The sequence below is a fragment of the Sorex fumeus genome, unplaced genomic scaffold (assembly GCF_029834395.1).
Source record: "Sorex fumeus unplaced genomic scaffold, SorFum_2.1 ptg000013l, whole genome shotgun sequence".
Classification (NCBI taxonomy): Eukaryota; Metazoa; Chordata; class Mammalia; order Eulipotyphla; family Soricidae; genus Sorex; species Sorex fumeus.
Genome location: NW_026606070.1, coordinates 2,553,551 through 2,576,453, shown reverse-complemented (window position 1 = coordinate 2,576,453; position 22,903 = coordinate 2,553,551). Strand labels below are relative to the sequence as shown.

Genomic DNA, 22,903 nt, shown 5'->3' with positions numbered 1-22,903 from the left:
GAGCATGTCAGATTCAGATTATCAGCTATGAGACAACAATGACATGGAATCAGAAAACTTGATTTTAGGGTTTAGCTCTTGGCTCTACTGTCCGAATAAATCCACACAGAGCATTTGATCTCTTGAGATTCAGTTTCTCACTCATAACTGAAATACAAGCATTCCATGGGGAATGATTTACAAGGCTATCACTATGATCACATAAAGTGATTCTGTAAAATCTAAGTCACTATAAAATAGAAAATAATAGCATTATATTTCAAAGATAGTTTTAAAGGGATCTATTTATTAATAAGCTTCGCTGGCATTTAAAATTGAGGCAAGCAGAATGCGTGCCTGAACATGTAATATGTGTTTTATTTATTTTTTTTTTAATTATCCATTTCAGCGGATGTGCTACACAAAAGATGGAGTGTAGTCTCCTCGCCAGAAAGGGAGATCACGCTGGTGAAACTGAAGAAAGATGCCAAGTGTGGCTTGGGTAAGTCAAACAGGAAAGAGGTTGTGACAACACACTGACCTTAAAGACCAGCCACCTCTAATGAGAATGCATGGTGCCCACCTAGTCGAGAAGAGCCAGAGATGGAATCCCTAACAAGAAATAATTGCCATCAGATTTCACAATCCCGTCTGACACGATAATTTGTTAATCACCTTGATGAGTCTCTGTTCTTGTGCGTGTCAAGCAGGTTGTATCATCGAAAGCACCAGAACAATGCACTCTTGGGGTGGGGGAGAGCGGGTGCCATGCTCAGAGGCTCTCAGGAGACCATGCAGTGCCAGGGGTCAGATTTGGGGCTTCTACCTGCACATCCCTTTGGGCTGTCTCTCTGGCTCCAGAAACATCATCTTTTTCATATGCGCCATCTCACAGGATTTCAAATTATTGGTGGAGAGAAGATGGGAAGACTGGACTTAGGGGTGTTTATTAGTTCAGTTACCCCTGGAGGGCCAGCTGATTTGGATGGACGCTTAAAGCCAGGTACTTTAGCTTCCGGTAATTTCCTAAGTACTTACTAATATTAGTACAGAATATTAGCAAAAGTGGAGCTGGGGGCAGAACCCAAACTCTGGGGTGAGCGTGTGGCATTCCTAACCTAGAGCATGGCGGTCTCCTTTTGGCTGTAGATACTGGACTAAATGTGGCTTCTCTGGGATTTAGCTTGGCTTTCTCCTTGCGGTTGAGAATACTGGATTGTGCGTCTTTAAATTGTTTCTTTTATTATTGCTGTTGTTGTTATGGGGCTATCCCTGGAAGTGCTTACTCTTGGGTCTGTGCTCAGGGATCATTCTTGGTGATGCTCAGGGGACCATGTGGGGTGCTTAGGAATGAAACCCCAGTTGGCTACATGCAAGGTAAGCGCCCTGCCCACGGTGCTGCCTCTCTGACACCTGAATCGTCTGTTTTTGCAGGGGACCGTTTGATATCTGTGGACAGTGTGAGTCTGGAGGGCGTCACTCACCACGCCGCAGTTGAAATTTTGCAAAACGCACCTGAAGATGTGACTCTTGTTATTTCTCAGCCAAAAGAAAAGCTATCCAAAGGTAACGTGACGATCTCTCTCTCTCAGTCTGTGTTCAGCTTCACTGTCCACAAAAGCAGTGATACTTTGGTCGAATAAGCTAGGCTTCCATTCCTTATGTGCTTTCTGGCAGTTTGATGGAGATCTAATGGTTTTCATTTTCTGTATTGTGTAACTATTATTCATCGCTCCAAGATTTTCTGTCTTTTTCCTCTTTAGTTATATGAGGACAGAAAAACACATTTACTGTGCAAACTCAGTGTCACTTACGTAAATTCTGGTGATGTATCTCATCATTTCTTAGATGTGCAATCTCAAATCAGAAGTAGAATTTTTATAACTTTCAATGTATTGTTTACTAGTTTGGGGTATTTATTTTTTTTTGGCCACACCTGGATGTGCCCAGGAGACCCGATATGGTACTGGGGGCCAGACCCAGCTGTGCTCTGTGCAAAGGCTTGCCCCTGTACTATTTCACTGCCCTTCAGAGTTATCTTCAAGCTCCTTTCCTGAATGAGCTTATGAAAGTGAAAAGGACAGCAGAAAGCCAGAATTTTATTTTAATTTTAACCTTTACTGAATCACTGTGATAGACCCTTACAAAGCTATACATGATTGGATTTCAGTCATAGTGTTCCAACACCCGTCCCTCCACCAAGGTACTTGTCCCAGCACTAGGGTCCCCAGGTTCCCTCCCATCACCCCCACCCCCACCCCCTGCCAGCCCCAGTGGTTTTTATTAACATTAGTTTTAAAAATCACTGAACTGCTGAAAATATGTAAATCATGTTTATCCCAAAGATATTAGGAAATATATACAAAATGCATGCTGTTAATATAGACACATATATACAATTTACTAATTTTTTAATTAGTAAATGTTAGAAACTAGTAAATATTAGTAACTAGCAACTGTAGAATTTTATATGTTGCGCATTATATAAGGAATTAGAGCTATATACAATGAGGAAAGAAATTTGCTAAAAATAAATTTAGGTGTTGAATTTTAGTATCATTTTAGACACATGAATGAAATAGAAACCAGAAACACTTCATACGTTGTTGAACACAAATGTCACGACCTTCTGAAAATATTCCTGGCACCAGGACACTAGTCCAAATGGTAACACACATGCCCGGCAGGTTCACGACCCTGATTCTGACCCTGGCACTGTTGAGTGTAGCTCTGGTGACCTGCTGTGGGCATTGAACTCCTGATTCTGCATCATCAGATCAAGCATCGCTGAGAGTGCCCCCTTTGGGAAAAAAATTCTTAAATTTTATTCAGATGAATCTGAGAAAAATTACAAATATTCTTAGGGCTTTTTTTATAGACATCATTTTCTCCTTCGTTGATTTTATTCACTATGTATATATGCTATCTAAGTATATATGTTCATTTCATTTCATTTCATTTCATCATCCTGTTATTCGTCGATTGCCTCAAGCAGGCAACAGTAACGTCTCTTTCATCCTAGCCCTGAGATTATATTCAAGGCTCTTTAGGAGAATGAGACCCATCATTGTTACTGGTATTTGGCATATTTGGTACGCCACGGGGAGTTTGCCAGACTCTGCCCTGTGGGCAGGCTACATTCGATAGCCTGCAATATGTATATATGTATATATGTTCACATATACATATATGTAATAATATTCTTAACACTTATTTACCGTGAATAAATGCATACGATATGGTAGAAAACACTACACTCGAACAAGAGCCGTAGCACAGGGTCCGGGGCACACACCTTGCCTGCAGCCAGCCCTGGTTCGATCCCTGACACAGCTCTAATCCCCTGATGCCTGAGCACAGAGTCACGAGTAACTCTTGAGCGCAGCCAGGTGCGGCCCAGACCCCCTGCCCGCCAGTCCGCCTGACCACTCCCACACCACCACACACATGCTCCACACATCACCACACACCAACAGGAGCTTTGACGTAGAACGGTGGTGTGTGTAGGCAGAGGAGACAACCACAGACAGAGATGTCACAGCGCACCTCGGAGCTTCAGGCAGGAGACACCCAAAAAAAAAAAAAAAATTCTCTGAACAGCGTGTTAGTCTTCGTGCTTTCAGTAGTTTTTGTCACAAGAAGTCTATGTGCTCAGAAGGAATGCTTTCCCCCCGAGTGAAGTTCAGAAACTCTCGCCGTCACTTGGTTTTCAGTTGATAGAGAGAGTTCATTTCAAACAAATGGCATACGTCCATTGGCCTCACACCATTTATTAAGTGGCTGTCACTTGTAAGAACAGAGCCTCCGCCTGCCTTGAACTTTATCAGTGCCGATGAAGTTATAAATATTAGGCATATTTATAATAGAGATAAATACGAGACAACTAAACAAATAAGTATTTAACTTATGATAAGTGTTGGACTTGGAAGAAAGCGCCCTGTCCACTGCACTGTCTTCCAGCCCCTCCCTCTCTGGTCACTTATTCCTCTTCGCTTTTTCTTGGTTTTGCTTGCTCCATGAAACTTTTTAATTTTTGGTGAATTCACATCTGGAGTTCATTTATACATATCTACAGTTTGTGTTTTACTCGGAAAGCTTTCTCTAAGTGACATTTGATAAGAAATATACTTAAGGAATTTGGAAATTTTTTTTCCTTGATAATTACTCAGCGTTCAAAATGCAGAAGGCAAGACCATATAAAACAAGTGTGGGGGGGGCTGGAGCAATAGTACAGTGGGTAGGGCGTTTGCCTTGCACACGGCTGACTTGGGCTCGATTCCCAGCGTCCCATATGGTATCCCCGAGCACCACCAGGAGAATTCCTGAGTGCAAAGCCAGGAGTATCGCCGGGTGTGACCCAAAAGCCAAAAAATAAAAAGAAAGATAAACAGGAGTTGGAGCGATAGCACAGCGGGGAGGGCGTTTGCCTTGCACGCGGCCGACCCAGGTTCGATTCCCAGCATCCCATATGGTCCCCCAAGCACTGCCAGGAGTAATTCCTGAGTGCATGAGCCAGGAGTAACCCCTGAGCATCGCCAGGTGTGACCCAAAAAGAACAAACATAACAAAACAAAGCAAAAAAAGTGTGGGAGCCAAGGAGATGGCTCAAGGGATGAAGCACATGCTTTGCTGTCAGGAGCCCTGTTCAGGCCTGATCCCAGCCTGCACAGGTCCCCTGGGGAGGAGGCTCTCAGGGCCACTGTCAGGTATGGCCTGAAAAACAGATTAAAAAATAAAAACCTCACATGATTATTAAATAAGGATCAAGGCTCTTGGAGACTCGGATTGTCTTAAGGTAGGGACTTAACATTTTTGCAGAAAAGACTTGCTTGAAGGGCTGGAGCGATAGCACAGCGGGTAGGGCTTTTGCCTTGCACGCGGCCGAACAGGGTTCGATTCTCAGCATCCCATATGGTCCCTCCGAGCGCCACCAGGAGTAATTCCTGAATACAGAACCAGGAGGAACCCTTGTGCCTCGCCGGGTGTGACCAAAAAAAAAAAAAAAAGACTTGCTTGAAATAGATCTCAGAGGCCGAGACCGGAGAAGGCCAAGCGTCCACATTTCAGGAGCTGGCCCTCTCCAGGGAAGCAGGGGAGCGTAAAGGAAGCAGAGGGCGCCCACTGTCGTAGTTCCAGGGGCAGCTCAGGTGTGGCCCCGGGAACGGGGGTGTGTGTGTGTGGAAGGATGGGTGTCGCTAATCGTCCCTGACCTCCGTGGCCTTTGCCTTGCAGTGCCTTCTACTCCCGTGCACACTGCCAACGGCATGAGAAGCTACCTGAAGAAAGCCTCCTGCCTGCAGGACGGCGCCCCCTGTCCCCCCGAGGGCCACCGCTGGCCGTGCAGCACGCCGAGGCATGTCTCCGAGAACTCGTGTGGACTCCCCGGGGCCCTGCGGAAGGGCAGCCTGAGTTCTCAGGACTCTCGGACCGAGAGCGCCAGCCTGTCCCAGAGTCACTTCAACGGTTTCCTTGCCGGCCACGCCGGGGACCGCAGCTGGCAGGAATCCAAGCACAGCAGCCCCTCGTCGTCGGTGAGATCCAGAGCCGCGGAGAACAGGAGGGCTTCTCTGGAGGGCAGCCGAAGCCACGTTCCTAAAACGGGCGTCCCCGATGGCACCGATGGCTCCGATCGCGGAGACTCAGACACGGATGAGGCCACGTTTTCCACCAGTCTGGATCTGCAAACACCACAAAAGGCATAGTTTGATTTGAACCTTTGTTTTTTTCCATTTAACAAAGAAAACAGCAGCAAACATCTGACAGAGCTTGATAATCTGTTATAAACTGCCCCCTGTCTCCAGTCAAGGCAGAGGAGTTTATACGTGATGCTACTAACTGCTACTGCATTTGATACTAACCCTTGAAGAAATCAGCAGCTTTGAGTACTAATACGACAATGGCTGTTACTTGGGGGAACGCGCTACCCAGTACCACAAAGGGATAAAAAATGTATTCTGCAAATTGCCTAGTCAATGTATATCCTACTAAGAGAATTTTTTTTTATATGTGAGAAAGTGAGAAAGTAGTTCCTTAAGAATTGTTCATATAGGGGCTGGAGCAATGATAGCACAGCGGGAAGGGCGTTTGCCTTGCACGCGGCCGACGCAGGTTCAATTCCCAGCATCTCATATGGTCCCCTGAGCACCACCAGGAGTAATTCCTGAGTGTAGAGCCAGGAGTAACCCCTGTGCATCACTGGGTGTGACCCAAAAAGGAAAAAGAAAGAAAGAACTGCTCATATAAGTGGCATAAATTTTCCTGGATGTTACTATAATAAGAATAGTTACATCAGGACTGGGGAAATGGCACAAGGGGCTGGAACACATGTATGTATGAGCTTTGTATGTGGAAGCAAAACACTATATCCTTGGCCCTTGTATGGTTTCCTGAGCACCACTGAGATTGGCCCTGAGCACTCTCAGATGTGGCCAGTGAATAACACAAGAACAAAGGAAAATTGTCGACTTCCTAGAAGTATACGTTCAGACTCACATTCACAAGCCAACTCAGAAAAGAACGTTAGTCCAGTGCAAAGTCACTGAAAACCCAGCGTTCCTCATAGGAGGGTCAGCCTGGACACTGTCCCCATCCAGGTTCATATCGGATTTCTAAACATAAGCCAAGTGGACCTGAAACGTTCTCATTAGAGGCCCAAGTTCATACTTGACGTGTTCCGATTTTTAAAGAAATTAGAAAGGCTTTCTGAATTTGCATTAACAGTATGTAAAGCATTAGTCAGGGATTTTATATCAGCCAGTCCTGAGCTGGCGGCTTAGCAATTCGTTGCCATATCAGGATATTTGGCCCCAAGCAGGTTCTTCAATCTCTCGACTTCAATTTCCGCAGCCGTAAAATATCAAGGCATTGGGCTCTGTGATCTCTGAAATCTCTCCCAACTCTCATGTTCTTTGAACCACTCTGTCCCTAATCATCTTTTTTCTGACTTTTTCAAAAAGACACATATCGATCTTTTGACTCTAATCCTTTTTGTTTGTTTTTCTTTGTTAAGGAATCTTCCTCCTCAATGAATACATCCAACAAAATGAATTTTAAAACTTTTCCTTCATCACCTCCTAAGCCTGGAGATACCTTTGAGGTTGAGCTGGCTAAAAATGATAACAGCTTGGGAATAAGTGTCACGGTACTGTTTGACAAGGTTTTCGAATATTTTCTCTTCTTTGATTTCCGCAGCTGTTGTATACCAACTTATTAGCTGAATTATTTTGCCTCCAAGTGGAAACTTGTCAAATACTTCCAAAATGAAAATTTGAATCAGATCTTAATTTTTTTATAAGTTTGAGCCTCCCCATTGCTTTTTCCTGTCGTTTAAAAATATATATGTAAAGCCCCCGTTCATTTCATACTCACTTATTCTGAATACAGAATCTGCAAAATACGAAATTAATATGTATGCTTTGTCTACATTTGATAGCCTCTAGAAAAGCATAAAATAATATATTTTAACCAGCATTTTAAGTAAAGCCTAATCTATTTATTTTTTCCCCTACTCTCCAAAATATATTATACCTTGGGATTATAATTAGGGTCTTTAAATTAGAGGTTCTCAAGGACTTTTAAGGTGGTTAAATCTGAACATAAACTCCTTGATGAAATTATATTAGAATTCTCTTTATTGAATATACAGTGATCTATACCATTTTTCAAAGCTGTTTTGAAACATGGTAGAAATGGCTCAATTGACATATGTAAGTCAGAAAGAAAATCTAATTTTCAGAGCATGTTCAAAACTTTGTAAAATTATTTTCTTCTTGCCCTTGACTTCTTTAGGAAGTTATTATATTCCTGTTGTGAAGGGAATTTAGAACTGTATGCCATAAGACATAAACCCATTAGGCCTTTTCGGCAATAAAAACAAAATTCTCAAATAACTTTTTTTAAAAGAGAAAAAAAAATGACCTTGATTCATGAGATTTGCTTTCAGGATAGTACATACTGTTTCATATGTTGTTGTTTTTTTCTCATACTCACACTCACTTATTTTGCAGTTACGTGTTGCTTTCTGCTTGCTCTTAATACATAGGATAGACTTACCAAGGAAAACCAGTTCTTTCTTAAAGACTCGTGCATGTTGGTTTTTTTCTAAATGTTTTTCAAAAAATGTAGCTGCCTTGACATTTGGAAAACTTAGATATGTTCTCGGGTATTGAACTAACTGTGTCTGCAGTCTCATGTATTGAACTAACTGTGTCTACTGTTGCTTTAGCTGATGAATGCTTTCTAGCTCTTAGATTTGAAAGATGGAGTGCAAACTTTCCCATAATATAAATCTTATTTGTCTTTTTCTTCTTAGGGCGGTGTGAATACCAGTGTCAGACATGGTGGCATTTATGTGAAAGCTCTTATCCCCAAGGGAGCAGCAGAATGTGATGGGAGAATTCACAAAGGTATAGCACTTTTCTGTGTGCAGAATTATCTATTGGGGTACCCTACAACAGATAGACAAGAAACTAGAAAGTCAGCATCACTGTCACTGTCCTCCCGTTGTTCATCAATTTGCTCAAGCGGGCACCAGTAACGTCTCCATTGTGAGACTTGTTGTTACTGTTTTTGGCATATCGAATATGCCACGGGGAGCTTGCCAGGCCTGCCGTGCAGGCAGGATATTCTCAGAATGTCAGGCTCTCTGAGAAGAACGGAGGAATCAAACCCGATTTGGCCATGTGCAAGGCAAACACCCTACCCACTGTGCTATCACTCCAGCCCAGAAAGTCAACATAGGCCTTCAAATTATTCGTTATACAGAATAAGAACACATATAATTTAGGGGATGTGGGTGGAGCCTGGCGAGGGCTTAATATTGGAGCCACACCAGCAGAACCCAAAGCTCACTCCTGCTTCTATGCTCAGGGATCACTCCTGATAGGGCTTGAGGTACCGTATGTTTCATACTAAGAAGCATTTTGCCAGATAATGGGAAATAGATGAGAACCTTTGTGAAAACACTACACCTACATTTCAAGGGACTTCTCCAGTCTTTACACATTTATACTTCACTGTTACTTTTCCCACGCTCTAAGTTGGTTTTATAGGTCTATACAGTATCTTGTTCTAAGATTAGTCATAGACGAGAGGAAAAAATCAAATGCGTATGAAAGGAACTCTCACAGAACTTCGTCCAGAGTTTGTCTGTGAATCTTTCCTCAAAGAGTCTAATTCAAATTAAGACCAAGCCTTAAAAGGCATGTCGAATTTTTTGTTTTATGCTTTGCATTTTTCAAAATTCCTGTCTAATTTGTAGGTGACCGCGTCCTGGCCGTCAATGGAGTGAGCCTGGAAGGCGCCACGCATAAGCAGGCTGTGGAGACTCTGAGAAATACAGGGCAGGTAGGAAATGACCGCTCCAAACTCCTAGGCTGCCTTGGAAGAATATGATAATACTAAATAGACCTATAACATTTAAAGTAAACCAATCTGTCCGAGAACTACAGATTTGTAAGTCAAGATACCAAAACTAATGTGTATAAGCGTCCTGGTATTTTTTTTCTTGAACATTGAAAAGCAAGTATCATGACAAGTGTTCTTTTACTAAGGAAACTGACTCCTTATTTCACATCTAACCCTGATGCTAACAAAGCACTCTAACAGGAAAAAGAGTGAAATGCATTTTACATTTTTTTTCCTAAGTATCTATTAATTTCTAGTGACTTCCATTTCTAGTCATTCTTCAGCCCGAAGACTAACTCATTTTGTTCTGATACAATTTGATTGAGGAATTATACCAAATTATACATAATAGTTTTTTTAATTTTTATTTATTTATATATTTATTGTTTGCTTTTTGGGTCACACCCGGCAATGCACAGGGGATACTCCTGGCTCACGCACTCAGGAATTACCCCTGGCGGTGCCCGGGGGACCATATGGGATGCTGGGAATCCATCCTAGGTCGGCTGCGTGCAAGGCAAAGGCCGTACCCGCTGTGCTATCGCTCCAGCCCCTATAATAGTTTTTAAGTTATAGTGCAATTATGATTTTATTTTGGTCCCCAAATCTTTTACTAAATGTACTTTTTTATAATTGTCTTACTTGGGTAGAAAATAATAAAAACTTCTTTCAGAAATTTTCACACCCTTGTTTATATCTCTATTTTTCTTCTTCTTTGTAATTTTGTAGATCAGGTAGTTACTTTAAATGATTTTTTGGTACTACCATCACTTACGCGAAGTCCCCCAAATGTATCTGTTTTTCTAAATAATTAATCCGTGACTATTCCTTTTGTGCAGGTGGTTCATCTGTTGTTAGAAAAGGGGCAGTTTTTATCACCCAAAGACCATGTCCCAGCCAGCGCACAGCCAGATCAGGACCCCCAAGGCCATACCCTAGAAAAAATGAAGAAAATGACTCCTCTTAAGGACTACAGTTTTGTCACTGAAGGTCAGACTTGGAAGACTGTCATCTTAGATGAGAGTTCTTCTTGGCGTATTTAAAATCTGAGTTGTACTTGCTGGGGCAAATTCAGGCCCGAGTTTCTTTAACTCTCCTGGTCAATCTGATGCATCATGTCGTGAGTTTTAAAAATAGACATAGATTTCAATTTATAGGATCTGAAAGATGATAAATAGTCTGAATATTAAATCATGCGTTAAACAAATTGTAATCACTTCTTAGTGTCTAAAACAGCTATAAAATTCAAAATGAAATTTCTTAGGGAAGAAAGAAGTGTAAATAGTATTGATTTGGCTTCCACCCCATAGGAAAACTTAGCTCATACATTATCGATTTTTCTTTCATTTTATGGACATCAGTCTATGCCTGGACAGAGTCTTTCTCCCAAATCTTTAAAACCTTCAACGATGCCATTATTGTAAAATGAGAAAATTAAGGACAGTAGTATCGACCTTATCACAAGTCTAAATGTGTTTACAGTGTACACTTAGATTCCTTCTACCTTTCATGGGTAGGGATGGCCTTTATTTTAAAAAATGGTTGAGAAATAATGGATTCATTGTTTTGTCTTTTCTTTTAAACCCTTATTTGATCACCCAAATATGAGCAACTCAAAATTAAAGCCAAAAAATAAAAAATAAAAACATAGCCCAGCCTGTGTTTTTTATCGTAAAAATAAAGTGACCATGCCCACTTTGCCTCGCTATCCTGTATTCTTTATAACTTTATTGAAATTTTTTATTCTTTTCCTATTGTTGCTATTTCCGTTTCTTTTGCGGCTAAGAATGTTTTCGTAATGCCATTGTAACTTGCTGGAGTGAATGATAATTAAATAATACTGCTCTCAAAACATGGGCATGACACCTGGCTTTTCATACCCTACTCTAACATTTGTTTTGCTCTTATCATTCCGCTCTCCACGTATTCCTAATTTCTCCCATTCCTCTTTCTCCTTCCCTGAGTTTTCCCCCATTTCTTTTATGCCTACAGTTTTTTTTAAAACAGATGAAAGCATAACTTCATTGTCAGAATCCTAAACATGTTTTCAGCTAACTTGATGTATGAATTGCACATTGAGTCTGAAACAACAATGTAGTAACAATGCATGAAGAGCAGTAAATAATGTAAGGAAATAAATAATGTAAGAAAACTTTTTCAGTATGCCTTAATAGTATTGAGGTTTGTATGTGCAAGTGTATACCTGTTTAGAAAATTTAACTCTTTTTCTTTCCATTCTTTTTTTCCTCCAGAGAATACATTTGAGGTAAAGTTATATAAAAATAGCTCAGGACTTGGATTCAGTTTTTCTCGAGAAGATAATCTTACAACTGAGCAAATGAATACCAGCATAGTACGGGTTAAAAAGCTCTTCGCTGGACAGCCAGCAGCAGAGAGCAGAAGAATTGATGTAGGAGATGTTATCTTGAAAGTGAATGGCGCCTCTCTGAAAGGACTCTCCCAGCAGGTCAGCTCCAGCACGTAGAGATGTAGAGACCCATCTAAATAAGATGAATTGGCTTTGTGACTTCAGAATCTCTGTTTAACTGTCTCTTCATTTGTAATTCATGGTACTTCCAGGAAGTGATATCTGCTCTCAGAGGAACATCTCCGGAAGTATCTCTGCTTCTCTGTCGACCTCCACCTGGTGTGCTTCCGGAAATTGACACTTTGTTGGTAAGACCTTTGAAAAGTCTTTTTTTTTTTTTTTCAGATAGATAGATTTATATATTGGTTTTTGGTTTGGGACAAATGCACGCTGGTTCCCGGGATGGTTTACTCATATGTAGGTGTATATTAATATAATTGAAGAAAGACACCCATAATAGGTGCTGGACATGGAACCCAGGTCAGCCACAAGCCAGGCAAGCTCCCTGCCCACTGTATTACCTCTCCAGCCCAATTTTTTTTTAATAATAGAACAAAGCTAGAAACAACTCTAGCCAGTAAAAGAATAGTGAACTAAATGAGAGAGATTATGACCAGTTGTAGGACTATCATGAAGTTTTATGCAATTGTTTTCAACTCCTGTTTAAGGATCTTAGAAAATAATAATGGTTTAAATATAAATTTTGACAGTAGGCTATAAGAACTGTAATTCTAATCAGATTTGAAAGATAGCTTGTAATATTAGCAGCTGATATCTTTTTGCACGTTACACATTTCCTTGGTTTCAACCAGCCACAGAAGTAAGTGATTCAACTCTCAGATATAAGCAGGATCAACTATCAGTTATATATGAATTTTTAAGGATTTGTACTTTTTTTTTTAATTGAATCACCGTGAGTTGCAAAGTTACAAAGTTGTTCATGATTGGGTTTCAGTCATACAATATTCCAACACCCTTCCCTTCAGAGTTGATATTCTTAAACCCCATGTTTTTTTTCTCAATAATTAACAATACTTTAATTATGAGAAAATAGACTGAATTTCGGGGCTGGAGCAATAGCACAGCGGGTAGGGCGTTTGCCTTGCACGCAGCCGACCTAGGTTCGATTCCCAGCATCCCATATGGTCCCCTGACCACCGCCAGGGATAATTCCTGAGTGCAGAGCCAGGAGAAACCCCTGTGCATCGCCGGGTGTGACCCAAAAAGCAAAATTTAAAAAAAGACTGAATTTGGGGAAGGAGGTTACCCCCGATACCCCTGGCTCTGAACCCAGGAATCACTCCTGGTGATGCCCGAGAGCCATATGGGATGCCAGGGATCTAACCCAGGTTGGCCGCATGCGAGGCTAGTGCCTTACTCCCTGTACTATCTCTCTGGTCCTGAATTGGATTTTTTGCTTCATTTAAACACCCTGATTTACAGACCTGTTCATAACACAGTTGTTTCAGGCGTTTGGTGTTCCATCACCAAACCGTTCATCACCAGTGTGACCGTCCATCCCTCTGTCGTTGTCTTTATTTTCCCAGCCACCCCCAAGTTTCACCCTTAGCGGGCACAAAGTAATTTATTAATAATTTATAAGAAAATAAAATAAAAGTAAGTAAAGTAAAGGCCCTCCCGTTGATCATCAATTTGCTCGAGCGGGCCCAGTAACATCTCCATTGGAGACTTTGTTGTTACTGTGTCTGGCATATCTAATACTCTCGGTAGCTTGCCGGGCTCTCCGAGAGGGGCGGAGGATTCGAACTCGGGTAGGCCATGTTGGCTGCGTGCAAGGCAAACGCCCTACCCGCTGTGCTATCGCTCCAAGTAATAATTCAATTTAGTACTCATTGCAACTCCATGGCTAGTGGGATTATCAAAAAAAAAAAATACTTCCATATTAAAGGGATATATCCGATAATCTTGTATTGCAAGCCATAAGGCCCAAAAGGAAAGAGAGAGAGGAGACAAACAGACAGACAGACAGACAGATGGACAGAAGAAAAGTGCCTGCCATCTTGGCAGGCGGTGGGATGTGGGTGAGGTGTGGGGGGGAAACTGGGACCATTGGTGGTAGAAAAAGTACACTGGTGAAGGAACAGGTGTTGGAACATTATATGACTGAAATTCAGTCAGAACAACTTTGTAAATGTATTTATCACTGATTCGATTACAAAATAAATAATAGGAAAAAATACTTTCATAAAAGAAAATTTCTGAAAATTGCTATATCTCACCACGGGTTCATTAAGTTTTTGTCTTAAGTTCATTAAGTTTTACAAAGCTGTTGAGCCTTCTGTGTTATTCTGTGTTACTGTTTTTCTTGGCTGAGCTTAGTGGGCTTCTGTGTTACTTTCCTGTCTATCCTGGTGCACTCCTGCTGGGTGTCAGATTGTGGAATTTGAAGGTTGTCCACTGTGCACTCCAGGATCTGGAGAATGGTGTCCGTTATGGGGTGTGGGCTTGACTGCGGGGCTTCCAGAATTACAGAGGGTGGGGGGAAGGAGACTGTCCCCCTCCACCCCAAGAAGACCCCAGAGTTTTCAGCCTGAAAACCAGCGTACCTGGAATTTTTGCCAGCTTGGTAACTGCGCAGAGATCGGTCATGAGGCAGTGGAGTTGGGCGATTGGCGTGGCTGGGGCTGTGGGGAGTGGGTGAGGGTGCCCTTCGACTGGGCGGGGACTTGGCCCACTCCCTTCCTGAACGCGCCCCAGAGTTTACAGCTGGGAAACCAGTGCACCCAAGAATTTCAGTAGTTTGATTTGCATCTCTTCTGAGATTTAGCTGTGAATCTGTAAATCTGGGCTCGTGGATATTCGAATTTGCATGGCATTTGGTATGGGATGTCCTGAACTGAGTTTTTGAATACAAAGTATTATAAAATGGGCACTGGTGGAGGGATGGGTTCTTGATCATTGTATGACTGAAACGAACGGAATCACAAAAGTATGTAAGTCTGTAATTTATGCATGTACGTATCTCACGGTGATTCATTAAAAATATCACTGTCACTGTCACTGTCCTCCCGTTGTTCATCGATTTGCTCAAGCGGGCCCAGTAACGTCTCCATCATGAGACTTGTTACTGTGTTTGGCATATCAAATATGCCACGGGTAGCTTGCCAGGCTTTGCCATGCGGGCAAGATATTCTCGATAGCTTGCCGGGCTCTCCGAGAGGGACGGAGGAATCGAAACTGGGTCGGCCGGGTCGGCCAGGTCGGCCATGTGCAAGGCAAACGCCCTACCTGCTATGCTATCACTCTAGCCCACATTAAAAAATTAAAAAATTAAATTAAACATTCCCCCCACAAAAGAAAGCATTATTTGAAAAAATAGATTTGGGTAGCTAGCATGTTGTATAACAATTTTTTATCATAAGACTATATCCCTGAAACTTATGCCATGTGTAAATATGACTTTTCTTTTAATGCTGTTGTTCCATATCTTTCTTTTCGAATTCAGAATCCTAAATTTAATATTAGTTGTCACCCTCTGATCTGTGTAAATGTGTCTGTTGCAGACCCCGCTCCACTCTCCAGCACAAGTCCTTCTAAACAACAGTAAAGAGCCTTCTCGGCCGGCCTGTGTGGAACAAGGCGCTCCTAGCTCAGACGAAAACGAATTGTCTGAGAAAAGCCAGAAACGGTGTGTGTCCCCATCCAGAAGAGACAGTTACAGCGACAGCAGCGCAAGTGGCGAAGAAGACGTCGTGAAATCCCCAGCGGAGAAGCCAGATAGGAGCTGGAGCGTGGCTTCGAGTAAGACCTCGGGCAGTGGCCGCTCCCAGCATGTGCCGTGCAAGAACCAAGAAGAGAACATTTGCACCATGTTTTACTGTCCTCAGAAAACACCCAGCCACACCGAATTCGAGGACAGGTACGCCAACATAATGTGTCACACTCGAGCAGTGGGTGTCGTTGGTAACTGACGCCAGGGCTGACACTCGCCCAGCGTGAAAAGCGCCTGTCTGGGCCCACGGAGAGGACTCTGTCGGGAGTCGGGTCCCCCAGTCTTCCCTCGCCATCCGTTCCCTCTGACCGTTCTGGCTGAGGCTCGTTTGTGGTGACACTGGGCCTTCTGGTCACGTTGACTTCGGTTTTTTGAATTAACAACCAGAAATGCAAAATTCGATTTCTCTAACAGGCCTTACCAGTTTAGGCTGTTAAAGGTCTTCAGAATAGAACCTGGACAGAGAACAAGCATTGAGAAAGAACAGTATTTGTTTTAAGCCTACAATAAACTTAGGATCCGGCAAAAATAAGAATTCAGAATCAGACATTTTGAAGAAGTAGCTAGAATCTGTGTCCCAAAGCACATACAAGCCTCGCTGGTTGGGTCCTTTCTCTTTGTGGCACAGACGTTCTTTTCCCGCCTGATAATGTCTCTGAAAACAGCTCTGTTTTTGTTTTTTTTTTTTTGTCCTGCTAGTGCCCGTCCTTCCTCTCTGCTGCGGGACGTGAGTCCTGGGCAGAGCTGTCAGCCCCACACAGAGTCGGACGTCTCTCACCCCGCGGCCCAATATCACATGCCTAATGCCTCTGAACCCACGAGGCAAGGAAGCTTGACGTCTTCAAAGACTGACTTGGGAAATCCCCTTGAAGATTTTGAGCTGGTGAGTTGCTTCCTCTGTACTAAGACAAACTCGGTATTTTTCTTTCCTGCGATGTAGATAGGCGGCTTCCCTTTAGTTGAGGTCAGCTCTGTCTGGAGGTACCTTTCGTCGGACCTGCATCTCTTATGCATCTTTCTCTGCTGTCCATAGTAAAGGCAAAGGGTGGGACCAAAGAAGACCTTGTACAAATTCCTCGTCTGCTGTTGAAGTGCAGTTTGACAGATGCGTGTGGACAAATGACTAAATTATCTTGTGCTTGAGTGGCTTCCTCTATAATGGGCCGGGGGGCCGGGGGGTGTCTAGTGATCTTACAGGTTTGTGATGAGAATCAAACCAAATGACATGTAGAGCCCTTCAGATCTGCCAGGGTAGACAGTGGATATTATTCTCATTTCCCCTCATCAGAGTTGCCCCTTGGATTTCCCTCCAGTTTTTGCTTCATTTTCCCTGTGGTCCAGGACTCAAACTCGGGGCCTCGGGCACGGACAAGACAGGTGCTATAGCGCTGAGCTGTGTCCAGTCCCCTTTCAGCAATCTGAATTTAATTTTTCTCCTCCGTGTGTATGTGTATGTGTCCATCACATGTATATTTTGAGTATCCTTCTCAGCAGTGGAATAAAATTAATCTTTCAGTTATTTCCTTAGATATCTCTCCTCGGGCCGGGGATGTGGCTCAGAGGTTGAGCACTTGCCTTGCGCATGTGAGGCCCTGGGTTGATTCCTGGCTTCTGGGGGTCCCCCGAGTACTGACGGGAGTAACCTGCAGCAGAGCCAGCGCTGGCACAGAAACAAAGGAAGCAAGCATAGAAACCCATCATGGCCCCGTAATCTGCAAGCAAGCATTCTGTCTCCATCGAAGTCTTTTTAAAAAATGATATGCAGCTGTGGCTTGGAAGCCGGCCTCAAATGCTGGGGGAAAAGGCAGTTCAGATAGAGGAGGGAACACCAGGTAAAGGGTATTTGGAGGACCAGCTCAGGTTGGGAGATGCAAGCTGAATGTAGACTATGGATCAAACGCAATAGCCACTCGATGCCTCTAGTGCAAACTACAGCACCCAAAAGGAAAGAGAGAACAAAAGGGAATGCCCCGCCTCAGAGGCAGAGTGGGGTGGGGGTGGCGGGAGGGATGCTGGGACCATTGGTGGTGGAGGTTGGGCACTGGTGGAAGGATGGGTACGCGATCATTGTATGACTGAAACGCAAGCACAAAAGCTTGTAAGTCTGTAACTGTACCGCACGGTGGTTCACTAGTAAAAAATTTAAAAAATAATAGTAGCACTGCACTGTCCTCCCCTTGTTCATCGAGTTGCTCAAGCAGGTCCAGTAACGTCTCCATTGTGAGACTTGTTGTGACTGTGTTTGGAATATCGAATACGTCACGGGGAGCTTGCCAGGCTCTGCCGTGTGGGCGAGATACTCTCGGTAGCTTGCCGGGCTCTCCGAGATGGGCGGAGGAATCGAACCCAGGTCTGCTGGGTTGGCTGCATGCAAGGCAAATAAATGCCCTGCCCACTGGGCTATTGCTCCAGCCCAAAATAATAATAATAATATTATTATAATAATAAATATGCAATTGCAATGAAAGAAACCGATCTTCAGCATGATAATACTAAAAAAATCAATAAATTAGAATTTATATATTTATAATTCCCCCGACCTGGCAAGCTCCCCGTGACGTATTCGATATGCCAAACACAGTAACAACAAAGTCTCCAATGGAGACGTTACTGGGCCCGCTCGAGCAAATCGATGATCAACGGGAGAGCCTTTACCTTTTACCTTATAATTCCCCCAAACTTATTTTTTTGTTTGTTGTAGTTTAACGACCATGGTTCCACTAGCGCCACCCTTCATGCCATTGGTGTACAAAGTGACCACACTCTTCCACCACTCTTTCCCTCGGCCCCAAAGCCTCTCCTGCTGCTTGATAACCTCAGTTCTCTTAGTCCAAGTCCAGGGACTTGTTTTCACTGGGCACTGTTCATTCTCTTCTTCACTCACGGGTGAGTGAGATCACCCAGTTTTTCTCTTCTTTTTAACTTATTTTACCTAAACATGATGCCCTACCAGGAGGATGGCCCCACAGGCAGTTGGGATAGAGAAGGGACCACTAAGTGAATGATGCTTGGAGGGATCACTCGGGGTGGGAGATACGTGCTAAGAGTAGACTATGGGCCAAACATGTTCACCACTTACTACCTGCATTGCAAACAAACCATAACACCCAAATGTGCCTGCCACAGAGGCAGGTGGGGGGACGGGATGGGGTGGTGACGGGAGGGATACTGGGATCTTTGGTGATGGAAAATGTGCACTGGTGGAAGGACGGGTTCTCGATCATTTTATGACTGAAACATAATCATAAAAGCTTCTAAGTCTATAACTGGACATCATGGTGATTCATTCAATTTTTTAAATTTTTTTGAAGAAACAACAGCAACAACAAATACATGATGCCCTGTAGCTTAGCACTGTGGAACGTTCGGTTGTGGATGGGTCATATAAAGCCTGTCAAATCCTGTGGTCTGGCCCTGGAATGTGACAGGACAGATGTATGCTTCCAGACCCGCTGCCTACCTGCCTGTATTGTATGGTCCATGAGTGACGTTGTGAATATTCAGATGGCCCTTGGTGTGAGAGAGGTTTCCCACCCCAGCCGCTGCATCCAATTTTAGCAAAAGACCAGATGCATCTTTTCTCCTGGCTGAGCAATATTCCATTGTGTATAAATGCCACAGCTTCTTCAGCCATCTGCTATTGGAATCTGGTTGCTGTACTTAATACTACATTAAACATAGGCACGTGTATGTATATATATTTTTTTTCTGGGGGGCACTCCCAGTAGTGCCCAGGGCTTCCTCCTGGCTCTGTGTTCAGGATCACTCCTAGTGGGGCTTGGAGGACCATAGGTGCTTCAGGGGATGGCATTGGGCCAGCTACATGCAAGGCAAATGCCTCACCCACTGTATTATCTCTCTGGTCCCTGAATATATCTTTTTGAGTTAATATTTTTTCAATAAAAGCTTTCATTTGTGTCTCTTGGTATCCATCTTGATTGCATAGATATATAAATAAAAGAATTTATGATGTCGTAAACCAATATCACCTCAGTTTTTAAAAATTAAAGGCCCAATTATGTATCCTTCCCCAGAAAAGCATTCTTTGATTATCAGAGTATCTATCCCAACTGCCTATGGAGGCATCCTCCTGGTAGGGCATCATGTTTAAGTAAAATAAGTTAAAAAGTATAACCACTGGTATAACCTCCTCTCCGCAGCCTCTGGTATAGCCACTGGTGGCTATACCCCTGAATATAAGAACTGAACTAGGAGTAATTCCTATTTCTCCTCTCTTTAGAAACACACATATGTATTTAAACCCAGCTTTTACATTTGGAGCTGTTGCAGGAGGTACATTCTTTCTAGCCTTAAAGAGATCTGGCTTTTTCACTTGGGTGATCTCAGTACCCTGTTAAGATTCCCTCCTTTGTTAATCAAAGCCGTCATCATTTTGTTTGCCCATGGCGCAAAATAGACAAACTAACAGATTCACTGTTTTATTCCCTTAGGAAGTAGAACTCCTCATTACCCTAAATAAATCAGAGAAAGGGAGCCTGGGCTTCACAGTCACCAAAGGCAATCAGAGTATTGGTTGCTACGTTCACGATGTCATTCAAGACCCAGCCAAGAGTGATGGCAGACTCAAACCTGGAGACCGCCTGATAAAGGTAAGACATGTCAGCGGTATATCTGTTCACGTGTGACTAAAGAGCGGGCCGGGTCTGAAGGAGATGCGGTTTATACTTCCCCATCACCCCCAACTAAGGTCTTTATGTAGTTAACGGATGTGGACCTCTTTGAACTCCCCCTTTCAACTCAGGACTTCCTTTGAGCACAGGTAAGGCTTTCAAACTATCTTGACTCCGAGGCATCAAATAGCTTTTTAGATTACTAGCACTAGCACTTAGCACTATCCTCCCGTTGTTCATCGATTTGCTTGAGCGGGCCCAGTAGCATCTTCATCGTGAGACTTGTTGTTACTGTGTTTGGCATATCGAATTCGTCACGAGGAGCTTGCCAGGCTTTGCCGTGCGGGCGAGATACTCTCGGTAGATTGCCGGGCTCTCCGAGAGGGGCGGAGGAATCGAACTCGGGTCAGCCAGGTATCAAAATAAATTTCTTTCTGGAAAAAACCTGAGTGCCCAAGAACAGATGACTGGCTAAAGAAAATTTAGTACATTTACACAATGGAGTACTATGTAGCTGTTAGAAAAGATGAAGTCATGAAATTTACATACAAGTGGTACTACATGGAAAGTATCATGTTAAGCGAAATGAGTCAGAAAGAGAGGGATGGACATAGAAAGATTGCATTCATCTGGGGAACATAAAGTAACAAAATAGGAGACTAACACCCAAGAATAGCCGAGATAAGTACCAGGAGTTTTACTCCATGGCTTGGAGGCCAGCCGCACACACTAGGGGGAAAGGGAGCTCAGATAGAGAAGGGAGCACCAAATAAAGGGTGTTGGGAGGATCCTCCCAGGATGGGAGAAGCATGCTGAAAGTAGACTATAGACCGAATATGATTGCCACTTAATGCCTCTTTTGCAAACCACAGCACCCAAAAGGAGAGTGAGAACTAAAGGGAATGCCCTGCCACAGAGGCAGGGTGTATGGGGGGATGGGGGGGATGGAGAGGGGAGGGATACTGGGATCTGTGGTGGTGGGAAATGGGCACTGGTGGAGGGATGGGTATTCGATCGTTGTATAACTGAAACCCAAGCACAAAATTTTGTAAGTCTGCAACTGTACCTCATGATGTCTCACTAATAAAATTTTTTTAAAAATAAATAAAAATAATTGGGAGAAGGAAAAAAAATGGATAATAAATAAATAAATAAATCACCATGAGATAAAAAATAAATAAACAAATTTCGTATATTAGCAAAATTACTTGATCACCATACTTTTGATCTCCATAGTAAAGGGCATTATTCAATAAATTAGGTATTCCTCTTTGTCTTAAATCTTCTGCTGCCTCATTGCTAGTGTGTAAAAAATCAAAAGACATTGCCACACGTGGTTGGCAACTCCTGTGTTCTAAAAAACGTACTGTGCCTCACCCGATCCTCCTCTCCGCAGGTCAACGACACGGATGTCACCAACATGACTCACACCGATGCAGTGAACCTGCTGCGCGCTGCGCCCAAAAGGGTGCGCCTCGTCCTCGGGCGAGTCCTGGAAGTGCCCCGGCAGCCCGTGCTGCCCACCCTGCTGCCCGACATCACTCTGACGTGTGGCAGCGAGGGGCCGGGTAAGCAGAACCCCCGTCCCAGCCGCTCAGGGCCTCGCGACCGAGTGAGTGAGTCGGTCACTCTGAGTCCCGTCCTTTCTTCTCCCTCAAGGTTTCTCCTTGTCCGGAGGCCACGACAGCCTGCAGAAGGTGGTGTACGTCAGCGATATCGACCCCCGGTGCGCCGCAGCCCTGGAGGGTGACGTCCAGCTGCTGGACATCATCCACTACGTGAACGGCCTGAGCACACAAGGCATGACCTGGCAGGAGGCACAGAGAGCCCTGGACGCCGGCCTCCCCTCCGTGGTGCTGAAAGCCACCAGGTACTCTGCAGACGAGCGCGTCGTTGGGTTCTCTTGAAAGCCCTTGAGAACGTAGGGAAGCCTCCGTGGAGTTGAAAGGTGTCAAGTTAGGCAGGCTTCGTCATAGAAGATTCTAGAGCATTTGACCTGGATCTGGGTTTGGATACTGATCGTGACTATTCATTCATTGTTTGCTACATGTGTTTGTATGGATGTTTTCACATAGAAAAAAAAAAACAGAAAATAGAACTCAAGTTAGTGTTGCTTGCCTTTTGTTTGGGGGGGAGGCAGGGGTTGCTGCCCAAATAGTGCTCAGGAGGTCCAGGGGCACTGCTCGGGAGTCCTGGCCAAGCAAGTTCGTGGTTAAACACTGCTTCAGCCCGAGTGCCTGCCAAAGGTCACCCAAACTCTCCGGTGGAGCTGAGGGTCTCCGGGGGCACATCCAGCCCCAGGGACCTTGTGGTGACAGGAATCAAACCTCCTTCAGGGACACAGTAGGCATGCGCCCCTACTCTGTACTGTTTTTCAACCCGTCAAAATTTTTCTTTAAAAACAAATAAAAAAATAAATAAAAATCAGGCCAGGAGCAGAGGGATAGTATAGTGGGGAGGACGTTTGCCTTGCACGCAGCCAACCCGGGTTCTATTCCAGCATCCCATATGGTTCCCCCAAGCACCGCCAGGAGTAATTCCTGAGTGAAGAGCCAGGAGTAACCCCTGAGCATCGCCGGGTGTGACCCAAAAAGAAAAAGAAAAAAGAAAAAAAAGTCCCTGTCCACTATACTTTATCATAATTTTACATTATAAAAATTACTGGGGCTGGAGTGATAGCACAGCGGGTAGGGTGTTTGCCTTGCATGCAGCCAACATGGCTGACACAGGTTCGATTCCCAGCATCCCATATGGTCCCCCGAGCACCGCCAGGAGTAATTCCTGAGT

The 22,903-nt window shown here is 43.8% G+C and overlaps 1 protein-coding gene across 1 annotated transcript in view; it reads left to right on the top strand.

Moving 5' to 3' along the window:
• PTPN13 (protein tyrosine phosphatase non-receptor type 13) overlaps positions 1 to 22,903 on the top strand; it is a 212,000-nt gene that overhangs the window by 155,304 nt on the left and 33,793 nt on the right. The window contains exons 21-35 of the mRNA XM_056111140.1: positions 389 to 481; positions 875 to 982; positions 1,414 to 1,545; positions 5,212 to 5,675; positions 6,989 to 7,120; positions 8,291 to 8,384; positions 9,239 to 9,324; positions 10,224 to 10,374; positions 11,637 to 11,851; positions 11,965 to 12,060; positions 15,277 to 15,632; positions 16,185 to 16,368; positions 19,937 to 20,095; positions 21,513 to 21,684; positions 21,776 to 21,986. Coding sequence (XP_055967115.1) covers positions 389 to 481; positions 875 to 982; positions 1,414 to 1,545; positions 5,212 to 5,675; positions 6,989 to 7,120; positions 8,291 to 8,384; positions 9,239 to 9,324; positions 10,224 to 10,374; positions 11,637 to 11,851; positions 11,965 to 12,060; positions 15,277 to 15,632; positions 16,185 to 16,368; positions 19,937 to 20,095; positions 21,513 to 21,684; positions 21,776 to 21,986 — 2,653 coding nt within the window. The remainder of the gene's footprint in view (positions 1 to 388; positions 482 to 874; positions 983 to 1,413; positions 1,546 to 5,211; positions 5,676 to 6,988; positions 7,121 to 8,290; positions 8,385 to 9,238; positions 9,325 to 10,223; positions 10,375 to 11,636; positions 11,852 to 11,964; positions 12,061 to 15,276; positions 15,633 to 16,184; positions 16,369 to 19,936; positions 20,096 to 21,512; positions 21,685 to 21,775; positions 21,987 to 22,903) is intronic.